This window comes from Oculina patagonica, chromosome 3, assembly GCF_052425735.1.
Source record: "Oculina patagonica isolate OP01 chromosome 3, crgOcupat, whole genome shotgun sequence".
In the NCBI taxonomy this organism is placed as follows: Eukaryota; Metazoa; Cnidaria; class Anthozoa; order Scleractinia; family Oculinidae; genus Oculina; species Oculina patagonica.
The window spans coordinates 10,264,918-10,290,583 of NC_135760.1; the positions used below are offsets into that span (position 1 = coordinate 10,264,918).

The following is a 25,666-nucleotide window of genomic DNA, read 5'->3' on the forward strand; positions in this document are numbered from 1 at the left end:
TCAATTTTATTCGATAACTAGAAAAGTCAAAAAGTCAAGAAAAGACGAGGTTGATGGTAAAATTATTCTAGTTTTCGCCGAGAGAATAGTAGGAGACACTGTTGTAAAGATGGGAGAACCCAAAAGGTTAGTTAAATGGTTTATTTTCTTTAAAACTACAGCGAAAAATGTTTCTAAAATGTAATGGACGTTCTCTGTATAAATCCCGTTGCAATCGGTGTCTGACGTTTGCAGAATGCACAACTAATGCAAACTAAGAGAAAATATTGTATTACCTTTACCATTATTGAAAGCTAACCGTAACAGGCTAACCGAAGTGCTATTTAGGCTAACCGGAGTGAATAGTACTGCTAACCGGAGTGCGTAGTAGGCTAACCGGAGTGAAAAGTTCACTCCGGGAACGTTAGCCTACGATACACTCCAGTGGTATCCGGACAACTCGCCCCCTAGAAAATGTATGGTGCTATGAAGGGTATGATTTTCCTGGGTTTTCAAACAGTTTAGTCTGGGATAGGGTATAGAAATCAGAGGGTTTTGGTCTAGAATAGGGTATCATTTTCGGGAAACTGATCAGTGTTGCGAAGTCCATAATGGGGATAGAAACTTTAAAGAGAAAGAGACTTTCCTAAAAGTAAATAAAACCACTGCAGCGAAGTTGTTACAGCTGGTTTTCTGGAAGTCTGGGATAGGGTAGGGATTTTCAGTGTCTAGTCTAAGACATCTAAGGGTTGCAAAATCATTTGAACATGGCCTGGTATAGGATAAGGGTTTCTGAGTCCCTGCGGCACACCGACCGGCCCACCCAAAAATACATAGAGTACCCCCTTCCCCAGGTCTGAAGTATAGCTGCCTTAGTTGTCTTACAAATCATTTACCACCCACTTGTAGGTATGGACTCATCATTCCAAATAAAAAGGCTGCAAATAAGCCTGTGAAGAAACTGGCTGTCTTTGGTAATGATTCCAGTGATGATGAGGTAACCTTATTTTTCATGTAAAATTTTTCTAAATTTCTCTAAAAGAAACATGCAAAAATGTGCACAGCGTGCAAAATTGAGCACATTTTTTGTGTTAGCTTTAGTGGGTATAAGTAAAAAAAGAAAAACCTTTCAAGCACGACTAGCTGTTAGGAGTATTGCTACTCGTTCTAGTTGGGATGCTCATCTATCCCAGGATTCTTTTTAGTTCCTTGCCCCCGGATGGGGGATAGGGCCGAATCCATCCCAGGATACTGCCCAGCATTCTGTCAGGGTGCACCACAATTTGACAAATATCCATTATTAGTAGAAACTCAGCTGTGTTCTATTGGAAATCCGCGAATCTGATTGGTTCTCCCACTGTTTTCTATTCGTCAATAGAAAACAGTCTCGCGCGCGCGTAGCTCTTTAAGCGGTACATTTTCTTGATTTTTGTCTTCAAAGTGCACAAAATTGTAGGTTTTGGACTGCAATCCTTTAGAGTTTCTACTAAAACAATTAGACTACTCGCCCTCGTTTTCTATGAGCGATAGTCAACTCGGCTGCGCCTCGTTGACTATTTGCTCATAGAAAACTCGGGCTCGTAGTCTAATTGTTAAGTACACCGGGATGGATAGAGGTACTGTAAGAGTTATGTGTCTTGTCCAAGATCACAGCACATGGTCTTAAACATGGACCATTTTTAGTTTTATAGTGGGTATAGAGTGATTTGAATAACATGGTACATCATAATTCACTTTAATTTTTTATCACTTTGGTTGTTCAGGAATCCGCTCACAAAGAAGTCAATTTATCTCTTATCCAAGAAGCACAAAAGAAGAGGCAAATGAAACAGGTAATCAACCCTTTCACAGACAAAACTAGATGTTCTCACACACAACTTTGCACCATGATTGTAAATGCAAGTCTGAGCAAGTTGCCAGGTTCTGTTTGAGTTTTGACAAGTTCTGTTTTTCAGTCATTTTTTCAATGTAAAATGAATAATGCCACTTCACTGTCATAGGAGAAGAAATTAGTGCCCCATGGTCAACTGTCTGTTTATAAACAGACTTCAAGCAATTAGCAGTAGGTTTGAATTCACATAATGCCAAACTGGAAACCACATGAAATGAAACACAATAATTATTTGTCGCCCAAACAAAAACCTAGTCCTTGTTTATCTTGGAAAAAATGATTTTGGGCCTAGTGACCCATCAGACCAGAGCTTATCTTAATTTCCATAGTACAAAGAAACTAGAGGTATTTCTAACTCCACCATGGATGGATGGATGCAAGTCCACTGCAGGGCTACCCCCAGTATTAATTTCACCAAGCCCATTTATACATGTACATGTATGCACACCATGGTCTAGAGAGGTATTATGAGAGTTAATGGTATCTATAACAAAATTCTCGTTTTTGATTGGTTCTGCGCGCGCCTATTTGTCGCGTAATCGGCGCGCGATCACGTGGGTGTCCAATTACAGGTATCCAATTTGAGCAACTTCAAATTGGATACCTGTAATTGGACACTTACGCCATTCGCGCGTCAATCATGCGCATTTGAATGGGTTTTTTCTTGCTGTTTTCTAACTTTTTGTGCAACCAACTGAATTTACCTTTGACTTTTCCTCACAGAAAAGGTTCCTTAAGACTTCCTAACCTCGAATTTTGTTATTGACACGATTAATTAGTAATTGGACCTCGTGTCGTACAATTCAGAGAGTAATCGTGCTCGTAATTTCAAATCGTCCTCGCGCTGTGCGCTCGGCCGATTTCGAAATGACTCGCCCGATTATTCCCTGAATTGTACTCCACTCAGTCCAATTATTATTACTAAGTACTTTATCTTGCCTAAGAACAATGCAGTGGGCTGGAATCCAGATTGCTTTGGGGCTGTCATTAAGTTTTTATGCAGCTGTAACATTGAAGTTATCACCCATAGCATTTTGTAACATTTCATAGCAGGCTAGAATCCAGACTAATAAACTTAATTCAGGGTCCAACATGCTAACCATTAGGCCACCACACCTTCCACCTTATTTATCATAAATGACAACAAATATCGCCAGATTTTGAGGGCCAATGTGATATTCCAGAAAATATTTATACCCCTCCCACTAAAGGTCAATTGGTTTAAATCCCCCCCCCACCCCTCCAGAAATTCCAGTTAATCTCCATACTTTCTTTTAAAAATTTGGCTTTTGAGCCCCCCACCCCCTTGGAATTTCCAAAGACCTGCATAATGCATGTACAAAAATGTGCATAGTCATATGTATTTCCTTGACACAGCATCCTTGGTATTCTTTGTACTCAGACACAGATTGAAATTCAGAAAGCTTTGAAAGATGACCCAACTGTGTACGAGTATGATGCTGTGTATGATGAAATGGAAGAAAAAAAGAAAGCCGCTAATGCTAAACTTCCAGAGAAAGAAAAAAAGGTACATTATCTTAAAAGTAATACTGTCATGGTTCTCTAAACAAGACACTTTCTTAGGGCTTGAGACTAACTTTTTTACTCACTGGTTTACTGGCTAGTGACATGTCAGATTTTACTAGCCAAAAGTAATTTTCATTTGTCAGGTATATTGATTTCTGTCAAGAACAGATGACTTTTCCAAGTTTTTCACTAGCCAAATGGCTAGTAGGAATGCTAAACCTGGTAGCCAAAACCTAATTTGCAGTAGCCTTTGGCTAGTTGGCTACCGTTAGTCTCAAGCCCTGCTTTTGGGTCAGCTGCAGCTGTTCATCTTAGGGCTTCCTCATATGAACCCGGTGAACTGAGCTGGCCAGGTTTCTAAGATCTTCCACAATCATCGCTGAAAAAAATATTAAATTGTAGCTTTGAAGTGCCCAAACTACAAACCATAAATATGAAGGCATGGGGGCAAGAATGAGAAAAAGACTCAGTGTTTTGTCTTTATGAAAATAAAGCCGCTTCTAAATTCTGAGTTTTTTGCATACTTTATTTCTCAAAAATGAAGTGCAAACCAGCGAAAAAAACTTCAGAATAATGTTTCTTATGTAAAACAGTGCTGGAAATAATTTTTCTTATTTAAAGGGACATGTGTCCTTACAAACTTTTATTTTGAACAGACATATTAGAAAATTGGTCGGACATCAATTCGCATTTCAAATCAAACCATTAATTAAAATTTTCTAAATCAAAGTCACATACCGGTAAGTTCTCGGACATCATGTCTGAGCATATTGCAAAATTGGTCAGACATTATGGCATATTTGATCGGACAATATCCGATGACCGACAGTAATTCCAGCACTGGTTAACAGAAGTTCACATGCCAAAATTCAGCTATTTTTGAGCAGTTTTAAAAAATGCCAAAAAACCAAAGTGTCATTCTTGCCCTCGTGACTTTAAATGTGCCGACTAATGGCTGACTAACAAATCAAATAAATCATGCACAACTCAAAATTAGTACCCTGGGCCGGGTTGTTCAAAGCACGATTAAGCTAATCCAGGATTAAAGTGAATATTGATTTCAGTTTTTTAACTTCTTAGTGTGGTTTTCTGTTTATATTTCCTGTCCTCCATTTTTGACATCGACTAATCTCAAACTCCACAAATCATAAGCAATAAAAACACTTTTATACACGAGAAATTGAACCCTGGATAAACTTTTAATCCTGGGTTAGTGTTAATCGGCTTTCGAACAACCCCAGCCCTGGACATCAATATTTAGTATAATTTGCAGAGGTAAATTCAATTCTGATTGGTCGAGAAGCTCGGACTATGTCGCAATATTCACCGCGCTAGGCGGTGAATATTGCATCTGAAGGTTTGGCTACTAAGCCATGCCACGTTTGCCATCTAGGCCAGTGAACATGGCGGCATTTGCTGAATGAAAATTTCTCTCATTTAAGAGAAATCCCTCCAAGTCCTGGATATTTGAAACATTGGGAATTTTTCAAAGTAACTACCAAGCCTTTTGGACCGAAAATACTTTCAAGAGATGGTTTTCAAGGCATTAGAATTGATCGTAAAGTGTAAACATGATGGTTTTGGAGATCGCACGGCGGCCATGTACTCAGTCAGATCAACTGTCAAAACATTATTTAGTTCTCTTCTCACCGGAGCTAGTAATTCCGAGAGGATTCACACAATTGCTCAGAAGTCACCAACGATTAAACAAAGGTACCAGATATCTATCTTTTTCGTAGTGTTCGTTTTGTTCCGTTTTATTGCCAAAACTTTAGTGTAAATAACGGTTTCAATCGATGAATTAAACTGGTTTACACGTATGAAAGCGAGCACTTGTGTTTGTTGTTTTCGTGTTTTCTATTGTTATTTTGCAGTTGTTGATATTCACCTCTGAAAATTATACTAAAACAATTATTCACCTCAGACTCAGTGATTATTGTTGAATAATCACTTCGCCTTCGGCGAATAATTGTTAAATATTAATACTGCAAGGTGGTAGCACCCAACTAAGGTAACCTGTTATTGTTTACATTTGTAAATCTTCACTGGAATTTCTTGTTTGCCTCATTTTAAATCTAGCCCAAGTACATTGCTGGCCTGTTGAAGTCAGCTGCTGCTAGGAAGAGGGAATTTGAACGGACTGTAGAACGACAAGTACAGAAGGAGAGAGAGAAAGAACAAGGAGAGTTTGATGATAAAGAAGCTTTTGTGACAGAGGCGTATCCTTTGTATAATTATTAAATCTACCTGATTGCTACAGATGATTCTCCGTGATTTGATGTGAGCTAGGCTGGTGGCTTAATCCTTAAGTCCCAAGAGTGACCAACATCAAATTTCTCCCCACAATATCAATACTTAATCAAGAGAAAAGGCTATGAGAATTGAAAGAATGATCACCAAACTGAAAGGGAAATAACTTTGATCTTTTAACAAATCCTTTTAACTAATACTATAAGAAAATGTATGGAGAACAATCAGGAGAATTTGTATGGGGTACTGGGGCTGAAAGGGTTAATGGCTACCGTGTTGGATCAATAGATCCAGGTTTGAACCCCAGCCAGGGTCATTGTTCTTGGGGAAGATACAAAGATACAGGCATATCTTGGTGTTGTTGAAACTTTTGTTGGTTAGCTATTGCCTTTCTCAACTAGGGGTACAGTACAGCAAATTTACTACAACCGGATTTTTTTGGGTGATGGGAGGGGGGGGGGAGGGGGATGGTCTCGTATCAGGTTCACTCTAATATACGAACGGTGTCCGGTCACTTCGTTCCACGTCAGGTCGTTCCACAAAATAGTCAGGTCGTTTCACACAATATAGTTAGATCATTTCAGAAATAAATATTTAGTTAGAAATAGTTAGAAAAAATGTCAAACCAGTGAGAATGCTCCACTGTGCCTCAAGAATTGTTCTCATTCACAACAAAGTCTGGAGATGTGAGGTGTCTGCTTGTGTTCCTTAACTGATATTAAACCAGATTCCGCAAGAAAATGCAAGAACAAGCTGAGGAGGAAGAGAGACTCAAACGTCAAGATGCCATTGATGGTGAATATTTTGTTATTTTTTAGCTGGAAACATAAAGTAGAATCCTTCTCAACCGTTTAAGCTTCGTCACGTTTCGTGTTGCGTGACGCTAAAAGCATTGCGTCACGGATTTTACCGGATTTTTGAACAGCCATAAAATTATATTATATATATTATATTTGTGTTGCAGGAAACCTAAAAATGATAGTCCATTTTTATTATAAATTGCTATATTAGAGCACTGAAACTGTTAACTAGCATCTTTGGCTGCGGATGGCAAAGATGGAAACGGATTGCAACTTGAAAAAGTAAGGCTAACTTTTTCAAGTTGTTTCGCGCGTCTTCAAAAAATCGATATTTACAGCCGAAGTTTGATTTTTATCCGCAAATTCAGGTTATATCTTCCTTTAGATGTTCAAAGACGTTTTTATTTCAAAATTAATTGATTTTTTTTTCAGCTGCCAATGACGTGACGAAGCAGAAGGACTTGAGTTTGTTTTATCGAAACCTTTTGAACCGCAACGTGTCGCTGGGCGGGTCATTCACCGGCGAAGATGCAACGAAGACAGACTTGCCAAAAGAGGAAGATAGCGGCAAAGATAAGAAAGCATCTGAAGAAAACCTTGACGAAAGACAACACGAAAAACATGGAAATAAGGACGAAAACAGACATTCAAGAGGTGACGAAGAAATACGAAGACACCCGAAGAGTCCTGTTCGGCATTCGAGACATCACGAACATAGCAATCGGAAACGAAGAGACAGCGAAAGTGACGAAGAACACCGAAGACGTTCGCAGGGTTCTTTCGACAAGGAACGGAGACGACAAAGTGGTACAGACCGCGAAGATCGGGACACTCGCGGACATTACAGTCACTCCGACAGACACCGATCAAGCCGCGATGATCGTCGGCACTCGGAAAATTCCGAGCGTAGTCGAACAAGCTACGACGATCGACGAGACAGAGATCGGAAACGCGATCACCGTGGAGAGCGCGATCGCGACGTAGACAATGTTTCCGCAGAAAAGGATGAAAACGAAAGTACAGAGGTTATCGGAGAAAGTAAAGAAGCTAAAGAAACGTCGAGCAAGGAAGCTGTTAGCAAATTTGCCAAACGCAGTACCGGGGAAACTGTTTTGTCAGCTAAGGAACGCTATCTCGCGCGAAAACGTGCGCGCGATGCCGCTAAGGATGAATCACGTAACGACGATAGCGACGATTAATATCTTTTAGTATTATTTATTTCTCGCAGCCCAAGTAAATAAACGCCACTCATCGCGCGCTTATTTGATCCTCTGCTTGAGAGTCGACCAGAAAAATTCCATACTTGTGATGTTGCTTCCTAGAGGAGATAGGAGTGCAGTTACAGTGTAGTTCTCCATTTTGAACCCGGGTAAATTTAAAAACGCATCTTTTTTTCTCCGGTTAGGCCAACCGTCCACATCAAACCGGCGTTTTCGGTCACCTGAAACGGAGCTTTTCAAAAACGCTCTCCAAAGTGGGTATCGTTTTCAAATTTACCCGGGTTAATGTGGACGGAAAACATTTTATGAGGTGTTTTCAAATTTCTCCGTTTTCGAATTTACCCGGGTCAGTGTGGACGGGGCCTAAGTGTTAAATACATATACGTTTTTCAGAAAAACTTTTTCCACAGACATATGTATCAAAAAACATCTTTATTCCAAAGTCAATGAAAAATTATTTTAAAAACACCCTCAACCTCTCCTACCTGGAATCCGAAGGCGGTGAAGATTTAGTTAACACTCCGCCCTGTGAACGCAGACGAAATTCCCGCTCTCGCTTCCTTACGCCGAAAAATAATTATTGAACCTTTCGGCGGGGAGAAGCGACAGCCGGAAATACGTCTGCTTTCACAGGCTACCCCGCCACTAGCTTTGTGAGATCCTGATGAAAGGACTACAATAAAAACCCACATATAAGAACCTAGATTTTTCCAACTTAGTCTAAATAGGTTTATATAGAGATGGTATTTAGTGGGATCTTGGGCTACTTAGATTCTTAAAATAATAATAATAATTCATTTTTTGTGAAATAAGAGCCTATAGAAGATTTTAGGCTTAATAGGTTTTTATGAAAAGGGGGTTTAAAATGAAAATTTTAGCCCAACAGATTCTTAAATTTTAGGTTCTTATATGTGGATTTTTACTGTATGTGCCTAACTAAGATGGTGTTAAAATGATCGGGTCAAAGGAGCTTAGTTCCTAGCAATATTATATTTGTAACTTTTTCCAGGGGAGATTATCGAGGTCCACATTTCCACCGCATAATATCACACCAACGTTCTTTAGGTCAGGAAGCGCTTTGAATCTCTCTGACAATACCGCTGCCACACCAACAGCTGCAGAAGGCTCAATTAACAGCTTCATTCGTTCCCAGACCACCCTCATTGCAGTTACGATTTCTTCTTCTGAAACAGTTATGACGTCAGTTATGTTCTCTTTTATGATTGGCCAGGTCAAGTGGGCCACACCTACCCTCAGTCCATCCGCTACGGTGTTAGGAGGCCCTGTTAGGTAGAATGTAATTTTTAGACCACGAAGAAGGATTTTTCGTGCGCGCAATCGCATAGTAAAACTCGAACAGGTACCCAATACCCCATAAGCTAAGTGATCAGTTGCAATCAACCTCGATAAAATCTTTTGACTGTTTTGTGTCTGTATTTGTTAGAGCGGTTTTTGCTTGAGTATCGAAAGTAATTCGCATTTGCTTTGGTTCTGCGTTACTTTGAGCCCGGGGGGCCCCCCGGCTTAACCCAAAAATTTTCATGTGCAACCCTTAACGAGACCCTGGCGGATAAAAAAAGTTGCCATTTTGCCCAGAACACCTTAAGCGAGACCTTTAGTCCGAAAATTTACACCCCTAAGCGGGACGACGAGCATCGCTGTCCCTTTCATATGGGTGTCCCCCCCCCTCCCGGGCCACACGAGTTTAAACGTCTTATTTTATGTCGCAATAAATAAATAATGAATATCATGATAATAACTTTATTTTTGTGTCAATTTGGCAGTAGCTGAGGGGAAAAGTCCATTCTACTAATCATGGACACCTTACTAAAACCTAATCCTTGCCTGATTGAGGAATCAATTCTTTCTTAACAAAGGACTTTGCACAGTCATCAGCATTAAGAGGCTCGGCGGCATAAATCTTGATATCAGGCTTCAGTGCTTTGGCTGCAAGACAGATTCCACTGGTCATACCACCACCTCCAACAGGGACAACAACTGCATCCAAGTTTGGAACCTGCAGTTAGAAATAACGACGTAACAATAATATTTCAGTAACAATAGCTCCAAAACATATAGCTGAGGATCACTAAAAGCGAAATGGCGTCACGTGATATATTCAATTGACTTTTTAATGGCTTTCAGTCTTCTTCTTTGCTTTATAAAAAGCAAACAAATGCAAAACAAAAGAAACAAAGAAAATTCAGGGTCGTTACCAGGTATATGGTATCAGAAATGTGCACAGCCTCGGGATCGGGATCATGGACCCGGGATCCCGGGTAACAAGTCATGGCACGTCATGGGATCCGGATCGGCCAATCAGATGGGATTAGAACGGAATCAGGGATCAAATGTTGCCACCTTTTGGGGATCTGGAATCAAAATTTAGAGCTAAAATTTGGGATCAGCGATGAAAAAATATACCTGGTTACGACCCTGAAAATTGCCAGACCGTTCAATATATGATATTCTCTACTGATCTTTATACCATCCATAGAAAATACAGTTGTTTTTTGGTTTTACCTTCTGTTTTTTTTTTTTTTTTTTTTTTTTTTTATATTGAACACTAAGCGTGGATGTTGCATGCACTGCAGTAAGTCACTTGAGAGGTTATTCAGCTTTGCCAGACTGTTTCAAGACCAGGAAAGAGTCCTTACCACCGTTTGGTAGATATTGTAATGGGTTGATATGAAGGCGAACGCTTGAACATACGACAAGTGTTCAGGAACTGGCGATGTTTTGAAGTTTATGTTTTGTCAAGTTTTAGAAGGACACAATAACTTGAAAGTGAACAATTTGTTGCTCGTATTTGGATTGGTATTCTGCGAGCAGGCTCACCTTTGGGTTGCACGTACGAGAACTATCGATAAGTTTTCGATACTGCACATGTAATAATAATAATAATAATAATAATAATAATAATAATAATAATAATAATAATAATAATAAGACTTTATCTAACGAGGGTGACATAGCTTACTGGTGGCCCAGTAGTTTACAATATGGCCCTCCCTAATTAATTACATATTACATACTTAACTACATATTATATAAACCTAACTACATATTATATACTTAAGACAGTGATAAAAAATTAAACTTAATTTAATACAATGAGAACTAAAGAATGTTAAAAAATGTTGCTAATTTTAAAATTTTCTATATAAACCTAATTACATATTATATACTTAAGTGATAAAAATTTAAACTTAATTTAATACAATAAGAGCTAAAAAGTGCTGCTGATTTTAAAATGTTCTAGTCCAGCATTTTGTGATCTGAGCCTGCGGTCTTTTGGTCAACACCTGAGGTTCAAAAATGCAATTTTGCTCAAACAGATAATAAATTATAATAACGTTATATTGGTGTTCTTGTCAATATTTGAATTTTCCTTGCCTTGACTTGATGTCCACACATTGCTGATGCAACAGTGAAACAAAAAGACCAAAAATCAACATTCGTGGCTAACATTTATTATGGTCAGACAAACACGTGACATAACAATGACGTCAGGACGGAAATAACGTCATAATATTGATATCGATATCGAGAAAAAAGGCAAATATCGTATCGATATCGTATCGTTTTGAAAAACCTGTATCGGCCCATCCTTACTCCCCGACGGCTCGCCTTGCGCGCCGAACCAAACCATGCGCGAGACTTAGCAACGATGAGTACAACTACCGTGATTCCCTGCAGGTGCGAGCCATAGAAGGAATCGGCCGTAGTATGCTGTATAAGACTCAATTGCATGATTGTATTCCTCGAGGAAAGAAACAGCGTCTGAGAGGCTCAAGTTCACTATTGAAGGTATACCAGGTTAGTTGATAAGAACGGCGTATTTATAATAAATTGTAGATTTGAAAGTTACAACGTTTCAATCACTATATCGGCACTTGATGGTCACTTTATATTTTCAACGTGGTCACTTTGAACAGAACAACAGTCTTTGCGAACTGATCTAAAGTGTTATATTTATCCCTAGCATATAACAATCTTTCATGCAGCTGGGAAGGCCTTAAAATCTAAGTGATGGTAATAACCTCGGCTTTCTGATATTGTGTTATTTTTCTACAAAGATTTGATTTTTCATGTATATAATTATTTCAGCTTGCGCAATACGCAACCAGGTATTTTAAAGGCACGCGCATATTGGACTGTGGAGGCAATATTAACGCATGTTACTGCAGCATACAAACGTCTGTAAAATTTCCTTACGTAAAGCAACAAGACATAACACATACCAACATTCCAGAACTTTCCACTGGTTATCGATTAGAAAATAATTTTGAAACGATTCGAAAAAGACCTTTTTGCTTTTTGAAAACGAAAATCGAGCAGAGAGTCGTTCTGAAACTCTTTTAGCTTTGAACCTTATAATATTTCCATGCCTGTTAAAATAACTTGAATACCGGAACCAAAATCGTGAAATAGAATTAGGAGGCTTCTATTTTTTACCGAAAAAACCAGGAAAGTTGTTTTTGTTTTTGGCTGGCAAGGTCTCGATTAGCGATGTACGCGAAGAAATATAGAAATCTAAAATTCTACTTAGCATTTTGGTATTTTTTTAGGGGTCAAAAAAGCCTTGAGCCATGCCCAGATTGGTTTAGGGGTATAATTTTCAAAATTTTCGACGAGCATCTCCGTCTGTTATATATGGGAGTCCCCCTCCGGGGGGTGGGGGCGGACAACAACACGCCAGTACATGACGTAATTGTAGGTACTAGGCTGAAGCAAACAAGCAATTATGCTAGAAATAAGTCCCGCGCTTAAAACCTGATAATTCAGGCAGTTTTCAAATGCTATACGAGACACTTTCGGGAAACGCAAGGTCGATAGTAAGCTTTCCAACACCTAAGTTACACTTTTAACGACCGAATGACGGGAAAGAAATACAAACTTAAACACAAAATACGAAGAAATATATAACATAAATACCACTAAGATCTAAAATTGTGTTTGCTTTAATATCAGAAACCACAAGCGATCAATGGCATTGTGGGACCCTAATTCTGACAAATACCTTGGCCAAAAATTAAGCCAACTGACTAAAGAAACGACAGAAGATGAAATAAAGGAACTGTATAAAAACTGGTCGACAAACTATGACAAGGTATGTGTATAACGCTCATAATTGCTCAACCGCTTGTACAATCACAATAGTCCTTTACTTCTTCAGTCAAGGTAGTTTTTGATCTCACCTAGGACCTGGGTAGAGTTTAAATGAGGCTTATGAGGCTTACACAGCCAAAACTGACCAGTTTAAGGAAGAATGTTTTCAAACCACCATCAACAAACAAATCTTTACTTGATCCTGAAGATGTCTTCCAACTGAATAGGTTTTCGAAGCGTCAGTCACCAACAACACTTCTTTTTCAATCCCAGTTTATCAGGTTATAAAGAAGTTATGGAGGTATGGATCGGAGGGGTGTTCTCAGAGGTTTTGTATTTAATCTATCGCTTTGCACAGGCACGCAAAAAAAAAAAAAAACTCTTCTACTGCCTCGAATTTCGTTCTATGAAACTGAGAAGGAAACAAAATCAAAGTAGGGATATCATTTGCTGCCCCCTTTCCTTACCACAATATAAAGAAAAAACTGATATTGATTTTTGGACTCAACATGTCACTGTGTCTTTTAGAATGTTCTACAAGAAGCCCAGATCGTTTTTCGCAGGCCGGTGGCTGAATCTCTAGATGCCGCTATCAAACAGGTTTTTCAGGACAAAACACGAAGCCAGATCAGGATTATTGATGCAGGGGCCGGAACAGGGCTTGCTGGTGTAGAACTCTCCAAACTTGGCTATACAAACATTGATGCATTGGATATTTCACAAGAAATGTTAAATGAAGCGAAAAAGAAGAATGTCTACACGAGGCTCATCTGCGCCTCACTGACTGACAAGCGGAATCCCGAAATAGAAACTGGAGAGTACCAAGTGCTAATAAGTACTGGCGCACTTGCCATTGCGCATGTACAACCCGAGGCTCTCGAAGAGATGATCAGAATGGTAGAAAAAGGTAAGGCTAGAAAATTCTGTTTATGTTTCATTGTCTTGTTTACTCATAGACAATGAGAAAGCTCCCACGCAGGACGAGGATAGATTAAGAGGAAAACCGGCGCGAGAGAAGAGAGAGAAAGTGGGGGGGGGAGTAGGAGGAGGAGGAGGAAGTAAGAGGTCACTCCCTTTTTTCCCACCTATACCCCTCACCTCCCTCGTCGGTCGCTCTCTTGACTTATTTTCGCTCTCGAACCTCTGCTTGCGACCTGGCGTCTTAGTTTTACTCTCAACTCCACAGCAGTTCTTCTGGACATTAGGACAGATTGTCTAAGTCGTCGAGCAGTTTACGAAAATTCTCGGCAATTCGAATATGGCGGACTGTTCCTCTCGTTTCACTCGCGGACTAATCAACACGACTTTACCGCGTATATTAAAAAAGGATATCTTTTCCGTTGGATGCTTCTAACCTCTCATTGTTTCTTAAGTTCGTAGACCGTCAGTTTATGCAACACAAATCAGGAAAAATACTGTGTAGCGCATGTATGATCCGGATATGACAAGAATTAATCAAAAATATTGTTAATGCGCTAAAATACAAAATTTCTCGGACGTTTCGAGACTTCTGTCTCTTCGTCAGCGTAGAAATGCCGTTTCTACGCTGATGAAGAGACAGAAGTCTTGCAAAAAACGTCCGAGAAATTTTATATTTCAGAGCATTAACAATATTTTTTATAAGTGTATGCTATGGTTGCCTTTTTTTAAATGCGCTTCATAATCTTATAATGCTTGTGCTGAGTAAACATATACGTTTTATTAATTAAATTTATCTTGTTACAAAAGGGAAGTTTTCTGTTAAGGTCGCGTCATAGCACAATAGAGTTCACCAAGTTTATGTTCCTCGCGAATCAACTCTTAAAATCCTATATCGGCGGAGAAAACTTGGACACAAAATTGCAGGTTTTGAGGCTTCCGAAGACCTTCCGAGTCAATGTTTACAACAACGTGTGATATATTCAAAGCTGTGAATCTAATTATGATCATTCCCTATGTTCCAGCGCACGTGCACAAAGCTGAGAACAATTACAAGTAATTACTTGTACAAAAGAGTTTAAAAACAAACATTCTCATGAATATTTCGTTTGTTGTCGGCTACAGTCGTCCGGCAGTTCGTGCATACTCTTTAAAAAAATACATACTAATTATTGCAAGGGTCCTGCGCGACTTTAAATAAGCTTGTTATCCGGCAGACCTTGGCTTCATATTCAAACTACTGTTATCTTGCCCCTTTCAAGTTATCGAGATAACTTGATTCTACTACCGAGGGACCGGGAGCCGTATAAGTGTTCACTAATTTTGCCGAGTTTTGTTTTTCATACGCAGTTCTTTACGTTGCAGGAGGTCTTCTGTGTTTTACAATGCGTTCTCTTGATGTAAAGGATTATGAAGAAAAAATGCTGGAACTTGAGAAGACAGGAAAGTGGGAAATGTTTTTTAACGAGAGGCTACAGTATTCTGAAAACGATGATTTGCCAATAGAAATCACCGCATTTATCTTCAAAGTGCTGAATAATTAATTTTTGGCAGGAAATGCAACGTTTTGAAGGTTGTACGGGAGGGGGCATTTTCTATTCTGCTTCTTAGCAAAATTTTAATATTTCATATTCTCTGCCGTTTAGTCTGATCGATTCTTCGTTGTCAAATATTTTGTTCTCGGAAATATTAGCTTGTCAAGCTACTCTGAAATTCGAGGTTAAATAAAGTTGATGATGATGATGATGATGATGATGATGATGATAATGATCGAGGGGTAGTTTTAATTATCCCGTAAGGCATAGTTGTTGCCTATTCCCCCCCCCCCCCCCCCCCGTATGCATTTTTCTCAACCAATCGAGACGAGTGAGTCTGGTTTTCGATGCGTGCCGACTGGTCTTAACTGCAGAATACCCTGCCACTTGTTTACATGTTTCTCCCTGGTGACTTAAAGGCCTTAAAGGGACTGTTTCATGGTTTTTAACCACATTTAGGCATCGGAGATGACCATCTAATTCGGTGAAATATAAAAATAACCTTTTAAAAGAGTGAAGGAACATCTCAACAACACAGCAAATACAAAAGAACGTACGGATGGCCAAAGGCGACAAGGATTGAAACGGATTGCGATATGGGTTTTAAAATATTGTTGTGCTAAACAGTTTTCAAAGTTAATCTTGTTTGCTTGAACTTTAAATTATAACGTCCGGTAGACACATTTGGCTGCCATGATACTATAGTTTTGTCATACAGATCCATAGAAGTAATTTCTTTGCAAACATTAAGGGAGGGAGGTTTGCTAAGCACTCAAGAAGCTAGAGTCGCCCTCGGCTATCGCCTCGGGCGACTCTCACGCATCTTTCGTGCTTAGCAACCTCCCGCGTGCATCTGTAACTCAATAGTGCACGCTGTGACGTTTACCATTTGTTAAATACAACATGTTACAAGTTTTTGTTAACTACCTTCAAAAACCTGTAATGTTATTGTTCCACGACAGAGAGGGGAAAGAGAGCTCATAGCTGGTTCATACCTCTACCTCAATCGTCATTCTTTAAAAGTGGTTAAAAAATGTTTTCAGATTTGGGAAACTCCATAAAACATTAATGCCCTGGTAAGCCATTAATACCTGTTTCAGTAACTCTAGTCCAATTGTACCCTGGCCGGCTATGATGTCAGGATGATCAGACGAGGGAATCAGAAATGAATGAGGACCTGTCTCCTTTAGGATTACCTGAGAAGTTGACGCTCTGTCCTGAAATAAGTTGCAGACATAACTGCTATGAATTTAGATACAGTCGAAGCTCTCTTAACGGACACTCCCGTAAGCGGACAGCTCTACTTACGGCCGCCTTGTTTGAAAACCCGTTTTAACTCCGATACAAACTCTGTATTTTTAAATTCTCGTAAGCGGACATTCCCGTAAGCGGCCGCGGACACTTTCAGAGATTACGACGTAGACATTTTCTTTGTTTTTAAGCTCCCGTAAGCGGACATCCCAAAAATTTCCTATTAAAAACCTCTGTATCTTGTTTTTATCAGTCAAATCCACATCGCCGTTCGTCACAATGGTTTTACAGTAATTACAGTACCATATTTTAGTGTTTGTTTTGTCGTCATCCACATCCGGTTACATTTCGAAACACCACTTAAATGCATATTAGCATTATGTTAGCTGGGCAAGCTCCCATAAGCGGCCATCTATCCCCTAAACCTCTAGTGACCGCATACGAGAACCATTCTCGTAAGCGGTCAGCTCCACTTGCGGACACTTTTTTCGCGCCCCGAGGGTGTCCGCTTACAAGAGCTCCGACTGTATAAGTATTCTATAACAAGTAAGTGAATGTTTTGCATTTACAGTATTCGAATAACTGCTATAAAGAAAGGTCAAGAAACTACCCGATTTGCTTGTGTTTAGCGTAAAGTGATATTCAAAACAAAGGGAAAATACTGACTATGGTCCACTATTCATTAAGTTACTGCTCAATAGTTTTTTTTTTATTTGAATGGTAGCTCCAGGGCTATCAGAAACTACATACGTAACGAGGTTTGCAACAAAACTGTAAAGGCCTGGAGACTAGCTACACAGATTGATTTTACTCTTGCATATGTTCGATTACATATCGATAGAAAAGTCTGTCGCTCTTGTCACGCAACGTAGCGTGACAATTAAGAAAAAACAAATACCTGAGAAGATGCACCGCACTCAACAATAGTCGCTCCATGCCCTCTAACGGCATTCTTTTTAACCAGTGGTGCATTTCTAGGCATGGCAATGAATGCCTGCAGTCCCATGGTTTTTGCTGACAGTGCAATGGCTTGAGCATGGTTGCCGCTGCTGTGTGTGACAAGCACAGGTTTCTGGTCACCAGGCAGGGAGTTTAACAATTGAAGAACAGCATTCATTGCTCCTCTGATCTGCAATTCAATTCAATCAGCTTGTGAAAAACTCTGTCGTCGCAGAGAATCACAGAGACAACTTACAGTGCTTTAGAGCTAATCTCCTGATCCTGCGCGGGTAAATTCGTTTCCAGAGTGTTTCTAGGGGTCGAGCTATATATATGGGAGATTTCTAACAGCTGCAATATCTCGTAAGCACCCCCCCCCCCCCCCCCCGCTCCTCACAGTGCTTGTCTTCCAGGTTAACGTTGGTTACTCATCAGACTTAAGCTGCGTTCACATTTAACCCGAAACAGGTTTAGAATAAACATGTTTCACCTAAACATGCTTGTTATTGCATTGTTCACATTAGCTGTCAGTTTCAAACACGTTTCATGCCTGGTGTGTAATTTATGCGGTTTCACGGTTCTTGCATAAATCACTACACTTTAACCGTAAAAATATAGGGAAGCTATTTGTTTACAAACATTGTCTTTGTTATTTAAATGTCCAACAATTTGAACAAAATTAAGGACTTTTTGTTTCGCCAGCCAATAGTTTTCTGGTTGGCACAATAATAACAATAGGTGACGTCAACAATATCTTTGCTATAGCTCGAAAATACAATAAAGTTTCCATTAAATCTTTTTATTTTTTTCCAAGAGGGCACGGTAACGAATCCTGCAATCTGATTGGTTATTAGCGCGGGCAAGCTAGTTTTGCTCTCCAAAATGATTTAAATCAATGTAGTTGCTCACCAACCGTTGTAAATTTGAAAGGGAAAATTAGCAGTGGAATTAAAGGCCTTGAAGTTCTCCAAAAGGCGAGTATTTATTCTCTTTAGTGACAAAATGAAGTTATAGTTTTATGGCCGTGGTTTGCCGATCGTTGTTTGTGCATTCGCACTGATTTTCACGCCATTGCGGTTAGCTGCAAGTCGCCGGTTTACAGACTCGATTTATCCTTTCAAACACCTTGCTTCTCTGCTACTTTTCTCCAAAACCGAATACTGCTTATCGCCATTCAAGAAAATGAGATGCTTTATTAAAAAACAGTCAAATTAATTCTCGCAATATTGTGCCGTCACTGTGCAGGCGACCAAACTACACATTTCAGCTTCATTCAGTTTCACTTTCGCATACTTTTTGTCAAAACAGAATACTGTGGGAATCAACACAGAGGTTTTTGACTCGTTAAATACAAATGTAAATAGCTAAGTGCTTTCCAGTCCGAAAAGTAAGTTTAATTAACTAAAGAACTCACAAGCCGAAATGGAGTTAAAAGTGTTTCGCAACTCGCTGATTGCTCTGTTCTACATTGCTTTTCTATTATTTCAGATGCTCTTTTTCTTTTTTTTTTTTCAGATGAAATTTTCCTTGAGTACTGTTCATTGTAGTGAATTTATTTTGTTTTGGCAGTAATAGCAAACAGATCATTATTTAGGGCCTGTTTACATGGAAGGCGGGTGCCCCGGCTAACCGAGTTACCCGGCTAACCGAGCTACCCTGGGCGAGCCAACTTTTCATACGTTTCTTAAGAAAACGTATTGAAGCCTTTACATGCTAGAAGGGTAACCCGCGTTGCCGGGGCACTCGGTCTACTTGCCCGGGGCACCCTTCTAGGCGGGACAGCTTTTTGCCATGTAAACGGTTATGACCGAGCTATCCCGGCTTGCCGGGATAAGTTTTCGCGCGTGTTTTTGAACTAAATTTGAAGTAAATGGCATAAAATGTATAAATTCTGGACCCAAACAGTGCTATTTGATCAAAATTAGTTTTATGACTTTTATCGGTTGGCTGGAAAATATTTCTTTGAGCAACAGCTAATTAATTCGAAATTTTCGTGGGAATGATTATCCTAATTCACGACACAACAAATTTAATTTCAATTTGACAGCCAAATACTGTTGAATTTCGATTGAATTTCGCCAAAAATGAACGCAGTAAATTTCTGAGAACTTGCACATCAAATTAAAATAGGTTTGAAGACGAAAAGCCTTGATTATTCAGTAAAAAGTCATATTTTTCTTCAATCATTTGGAGCTACAATGTCTTCCCACGCCGTGACACGCTTCAATGACGCTGTCTCATCTCGGGTAGAAGGGCTGTGAATTCTGCATGTAAAGGCGGGCTATGTTTCATCCCTTCTAGCCTGGTAACTCGGTTAGCCGGGGCACCCTCCCTCCATGTAAACAGGCCCTATTAGGGCCTCTTTACATGAAAGCCGAGTTGAGTTTCATCCCGGAATGAATTTCGTCCCGGGATGAAAAAAATTTCATTTTACATGAGCGTGTTCATCCCGGGATGCTGGGACGTAAGTCGTCCCGCCCGAGTTGAATTCATCTCGCCCGTGCTTACATTACTTTATATTTCATCCCGGAAAGACTGTTTACATGACGTTTCTCGTCACGTTTCATCCCGGGATGACATTTCAACTCGGTGTTTCATCCCGGGATGAAATCGTCCCGGGATGAGTTCATCCCGGGACGAAATCATGTATCATCATGTAAACAGCAACAAGAAAATGAACAGACACCGAGATGAATTCATCCCGGGACGAAAGTCATCCCGGGACGAAAACTCTCATGTAAAGAGGCCCTTACTCTTGCCGTAGCTTATGGCGATCGACTCAACATTGGATGCGCGCGTATATAAATACAAACACATTTGGCAAGAAAGTCTTTGTAGGTTTTTTAGGTGTTTTTTAATCAAACACATTAAAGTAGGAAAAAAATAAATAAGTTATTTACCGGCTTAGGGTCGGTCCGTATAGTGAAAAACTGTGACCTCGGCCTTGAAAATGCTGCCCTCGGCCTGCGGCCTCGGGCAGCATTTTTGCGGCCTCGGGCAGCATTTTCAAGACCTCGGTCGCAGTTTTTCACTATACGGACCTCCCAGCCGGCAAATAACATATATGTCTTTCTGTCTATTTTCAAGCTCTTCGATGAAGCAGGGCTTTCAAGCGTTTAGCAAGAAGACAGTATTGCCAGAAGTTGTGCTATCAGTCGGTAAAAGAAGATTTTTATTTTGTGAAGTTTGTTTTTGCCCTGCAATGCTGCAATGCTGCGCGCTTGTAGCCGCTGTCGTAAACTTTCGTGGCGATATTCTGCCAAATATTCTGTTTTCAATGCATGACTGATAATTCATATTGCATCGCTTTATTAGCCCATATTTTAAATGAACATTTAATCACATAGAAGGCCCAAATTTGAAGCTTGTGGGCACTCGCCTCCTCAACGCTTGTCTACCATTTGTAACTTGTTTAAAAGCCAGAAGAACCGTCCAAGTTTTGCGAAAAGCACACAAAAGTGGCCAAAGAGGCAGAAGAGTTGCCAGTCCCACCAGAATTTAACGTTGATAAGTGTGAAGCAGGATTGCTTCCAGAAGAAGTCTGCCTTACCGACGCCGCTTACTCGGGATGTAAACGTCCAAATAAGAAAACTCTATTTTTTGAAAGCACTGCAGGTATGCTGGCGCTAATTCGCCCTTGTGGAATTGTAGTAAACATGACGGAAATGTTTACTAGCGAGTCCTTCACACAGGTGTTTCTTTTTATTTTGCGCACGTTTTCTCGAGATGTAGGTGATATTACAAGATTAAAGTACCTTGGTTATGATAGGGCATGTGGGCTAGTGCCTTACCTAAGAAATCAGGCGAAAAACGGCAGTTCAGGCGCGATACTTCTTCTTGAACACGTCAATTTTTTAGTTGACATTTTTCATGTTTCGAAACATACGGAAGCTGTTTGTATGCCACCGGACAATCCCAAATGTGAATTTCACCCGCACCTTCCTAAGTTTTCTATCATCAAAGGCGTCAACACTGAATCCTGCGAACAGGGATTTCGTCGTCTCAACCAGTACTTCGAAGTTACACGAAAAATGACTCAATACAAACGAAATATTCTTTTTTGGTTTGTTAATAACAGATTTAACACATCTAGAAAGCGAGCTAAAAAGCCACAAACTAATGTAAGCCGAGTTAATGTAAGAGTATTATGTGGAAAGAAAAAGGCCAAGTAGTTTTGTAAATACATGGACGAATTGATATTATCATGATGTATCATAATATCATTGTGTCTCTTATTACTTGAGTGAAATTTAAAAGTGATAGTGATACATGATATGATTCTAACTTGATAGTAATACCTTGATAATGATAATTCAAAACTTTGATAACAAAAATAATTCTAGCAACTATCATGTAAATACGATATGATAATGATATTTTTGAGATTTAAAACGGAAAATATTTTTTGATATTATCATGCAGTTATCACCAAAATATCACTGAGATATCAAAATATCAGTTATCAAACTAATGATATTATATCATGATATTTTAATAAACCGCAATCCTGCACCTTAGTGACACTAAAGCAACTAGCTGAGCTATTCGCCTCATGTGTTCGTTTGCTCAGCCATTTATACACTGCACATTTCACCGCAGACAGTGAGGAAAGTGCTTAGCAAGTTTGATTCGGAAGCCGCCATGTTGAATCATGTGAGCATTCTGCGTGTGTTTATTGGTCAGTTGATATTTCTGGCTGAGCAAGTAGCTCACGTCGCCCGCACACGTTGAGGATTTTGCCTCTTGAGGCAAAAAATATCAAACACGATAGTTATTTTCCTCAAGGGCTCGCGAGGTAAAATTCTCACGAAAAATGTCCGCACACGAGTGAAATCTGCTGAGCAAACGGGCACGCGAGGCGGTTAGCTCAGCTAGATGCTCTAGTGTGCGGTCGGCTTTAGTCTGATCATGACTGAAACTACTTCGTAAGGTAGTTTAAGTCATAATCAGACTAATCATGTTTCAATCATGATTCGCGCAATGCACTGCCTGATGTGAACACTTTTCACTACGAAACATGTTTCATTCGTGATGAGACTAATCATGTTTCGGCCTAATGTGAACGCAGCTTTATTCGGTTAAGATGACGGGATATTAGCCTTGATCGTATTTGTTTGTTTGTTTGTTTGTTTGTCCCGAAGATGCTCAGCAATTTTTGGGAAACTTTTTATATTTCGAGCAACCTATATTCCTTTCTAGCAACTTTTTGAATTGTGAGCACTGAATTTCTAGACCGAAGATGTCCCAAGTGTTGTTCGAGGCCATACGAACGTTTCTGTATATGAGGAAGTTCCGCATATGTTTCAACTTTCGGTTCATTCAGCATTAAAGGTCTCCGCACACGTGGGGACAAGACGCAAGGACACGTCGCAGCGACATGTAGCAGCGACAAAATCATGTGTTGTTCACACTGAGGGGACGTGAAGCGGGGACTTTAAGCAGAAAAAAAATCACAATGTGTACACACGCAAGAAAATGTAGCGGGGACATGTTCCAGGAACATGTTGCAGCGACACGTCCCCTCGTGTGTGCTGATTATTTTTTGGCACGCGCAACACGAACTTTGAAGCTGTTTTGTCCCTGCGACATGTTGCACGGAATTCAACTCGTTGATCTTCGTGCAACATGTCGCAGGGACAAAATGTTGCAGGAATTCGTGTTGCACGTGCCAAAAATTATCCGCACACACGGGGGGACGTGTCGCTGCGACATGTCCCTGGGGCATGTCCTCGTTACAGTTACTTGTGTGTGGACAGATTGTTGCTGCTAGATGTCCCCGCTACACGTCCCTGCTACATGTCCCCTCAGTGTAAACAACACATGATTGTGTCGCTGCTATATGTTGCTGCGACATGTCCCTGCGTCTTGTCCCCACGTGTGCGGAGACCTTAAAAGCTCGTCACGCCATCGGTATCTTCATATTTTATAAATCGACACAAGCAATGACTGCTATTCAATTACCTTGAAAGCTCCGGTTTTTTGGAAGATTTCACACTTGAAATGAAGTTTTCTTCCCGCCATACTGTCAAGAGACGAGGATGTCATCACAGGTGTTATGTGTACGTAGGGCTCAATTCGGTTAGCTGCATCTTGAATGTCTTGAAGGCATATTTCAACAACAGTGCTTGAAGCCATTTCTCTGAGGATGATTGTGTAATAGCATTTGTTCATTGATCATTCATCATTTCTGTACTGATAACGATCTAAGGTCATCTACAAACGGCATAGTATAAAACAAGGACTAGACTCTGGACTGGACTCTGGACTCTGGACTCTGGACTCTGGACTCTGGACTCTGGACTCTGGACTCTGGACTCTGGACTCTGGACTCTGGACTCTGGACTCTGGACTCTGGACTCAAAAAAACCTGGACTCAAAAAATCTGGACTCAAAAAAAACCTATTGACTCCACTACAAAACAATTAAAAACAACGAAAAAAAATAAGAATAAAGATAAAAATTAGCCACAGAGCCACGGATTAAGTTAAATACAGACCAGTTTTAAAAGACAGTAATGCCTGTTGCTTTGCTTGAGGTGTTTGGCATGCCGTTTAGACAAAGAGAGTCCTCTGTTTAGAAAAGAGTTAATTTTTTTTAGGGGTGTGGTGTAATCAGGGCGTTCTGATACAGAGCGTATTTTTATTCTGTCAAAAAAATATACCTCGGCCTTATTGTATTTTTCGACAAAGGCTTATTTCTTTCTATCAAGGCTCCATTTTCTGCAAGTCTCTATTTCTGCAGCCGTTTTTAGGGATGTCACGCAACGATTTAGCAATCTCTTAAGTCGACTTAGTGAACTTAGTGAAAATGAAAGGTCTGAACCGCTAAGTCACAAAAGCTAAATTTCTGTCTTAGTGTCGGCGAACTCAAACGATCTAAGCAGTTCTTAAGTCTGTTTCAAACATGACAAAGGCTGACTTAAGAAACCTGATAGCAAAAAAATTTCAAAAGCGGGGAGTTTTATCAGATAGAGATTCTCGCGTTAGGCACGAAAACCAAAAAAATCACGACACGGCTACTTCTCTGCCACGAACAAGAACCACTGAACATGCATCGCTGAGAGGACGGAAAGTTTGAAGGCAAATTACGCTACGGACTTTCCACCTTATCCGACGAACGCTCAAAAGTACGGCGGTCAGAAAAAGCAAGCTTTCACTCTCTTGGAGAAAATCTTCCATCATTCTTTCATGAAGGAACATGAGATTTCGTATTGAAAAAGGTTATTTGGCTGATCAACGTTGTAAATTTAATAATTAAACAGACAACAGTCGCAATTACAGCGATTTTACGGCTTCTCGGTCTCATTTTGATCTCAATTTCGTCGCTAAAATGGATCGTGACTACCTCACGAAATTTAAGACGATACGATATGTCATCATTAGCGATAATTTTTATCGCTTATGATGACAGTTTTGCACGAAAAGAATTTGTCTTCAAATATATGTCTGAATGCTTAAGCGGACTTAGGATGACTTGGCTTGACTTAGGCTTAGACAGACTTAGTGTGTAGTGTGAACTCATACATTGTATCGACATTTGCGTCAATTTTTAATTGCTATAAAAACCTAACAATAAGCTCGCCTATGATTACAATATTTACCAGCACGCAACCCTCGAGTGTCAGCTCAAAATGTCGCTAAAATTATGAAACATAACAACGCTGCATGCACCAGTTTCTAGCAACTTGCAACATTTATTTTACCTATATTTTACCCCCGCGCAGTAGGAATGTAATGAGTGATAATTGGATCGATCGATAATGTGAGCGATTGGCTCACATGCCGCCTGATAGACAGATAAAATAATCAAAGGCCCTTTGGGATGAGTTTTGGAGCTTTGATTTAAATCGATAGTAACAATTCTGTTCTTATAAGTTTTTGCTTATTTTTCTTTATTAAGCGTGAACTAATCAGGGTAATGAAACTTCCAGCTCGTTTTGTTGCTGCATTTAAGCAGAGTAGGCCCAGGGTGGGGAGGGCCTATCCTATATAAGCTCTTTTGGATATGCGTCTCTTCAAAGGGTATGGCTTTTAAGCCGTTTTGGTTCAGTATGGGTGTATTTGTCATTTAAACTCCAATTGAATAAGAGAGAAAGAGAAATAACCAAAAATTGTAATTAGAGTTGAATTTTAAACTTTCTTTTGTAAGCGTTTACTTTCGTTAACCACAACGTTTATGTGCGGTAAATTGTGTGATACTTTATCAGTTTACAAAGCAAATGGTTTCCTTTGATTTTCAAGGCGA

At 39.8% G+C, this 25,666-nt stretch overlaps 3 protein-coding genes across 7 annotated transcripts; 2 read left to right on the forward strand and 1 right to left on the reverse strand.

Moving 5' to 3' along the window:
- Window positions 1-18: 18 nt before the first annotated feature.
- LOC144646456 (uncharacterized) lies at window positions 19-9,103 on the forward strand. The gene is made up of 7 exons (XM_078506052.1): window positions 19-126; window positions 889-976; window positions 1,743-1,811; window positions 3,273-3,398; window positions 5,477-5,616; window positions 6,375-6,442; window positions 6,880-9,103. The coding sequence occupies exons 1-7, from the start codon at window positions 110-112 to the stop codon at window positions 7,644-7,646; spliced, it is 1,275 nt and encodes a 424-aa protein (XP_078362178.1). The 5' UTR covers window positions 19-109; the 3' UTR covers window positions 7,647-9,103.
- LOC144646449 (serine racemase-like) lies at window positions 8,655-23,572 on the reverse strand. The gene is made up of 5 exons (XM_078506044.1): window positions 23,384-23,572; window positions 17,382-17,612; window positions 16,324-16,449; window positions 9,513-9,684; window positions 8,655-8,950 (listed from the first exon to the last, which is right to left on the reverse strand). Exons 1-5 carry the CDS (start codon window positions 23,555-23,557, stop codon window positions 8,655-8,657), a joined length of 999 nt encoding a protein of 332 aa, XP_078362170.1. The 5' UTR covers window positions 23,558-23,572.
- LOC144646457 (methyltransferase-like protein 27) lies at window positions 11,173-15,446 on the forward strand. 5 transcript variants are annotated; one of them, XM_078506055.1, is made up of 4 exons: window positions 11,342-11,477; window positions 12,642-12,780; window positions 13,308-13,686; window positions 15,063-15,446. In XM_078506055.1, exons 2-4 carry the CDS (start codon window positions 12,658-12,660, stop codon window positions 15,239-15,241), a joined length of 681 nt encoding a protein of 226 aa, XP_078362181.1. In that variant the 5' UTR covers window positions 11,342-11,477; window positions 12,642-12,657; the 3' UTR covers window positions 15,242-15,446. The 5 variants fall into 5 exon arrangements, with proteins under 5 accessions (XP_078362183.1, XP_078362181.1, XP_078362179.1 ...); XM_078506053.1 differs by having other exon boundaries at window positions 11,363-11,486; XM_078506054.1 differs by having other exon boundaries at window positions 11,425-11,477; window positions 12,613-12,780.
- Window positions 23,573-25,666: the final 2,094 nt, after the last annotated feature.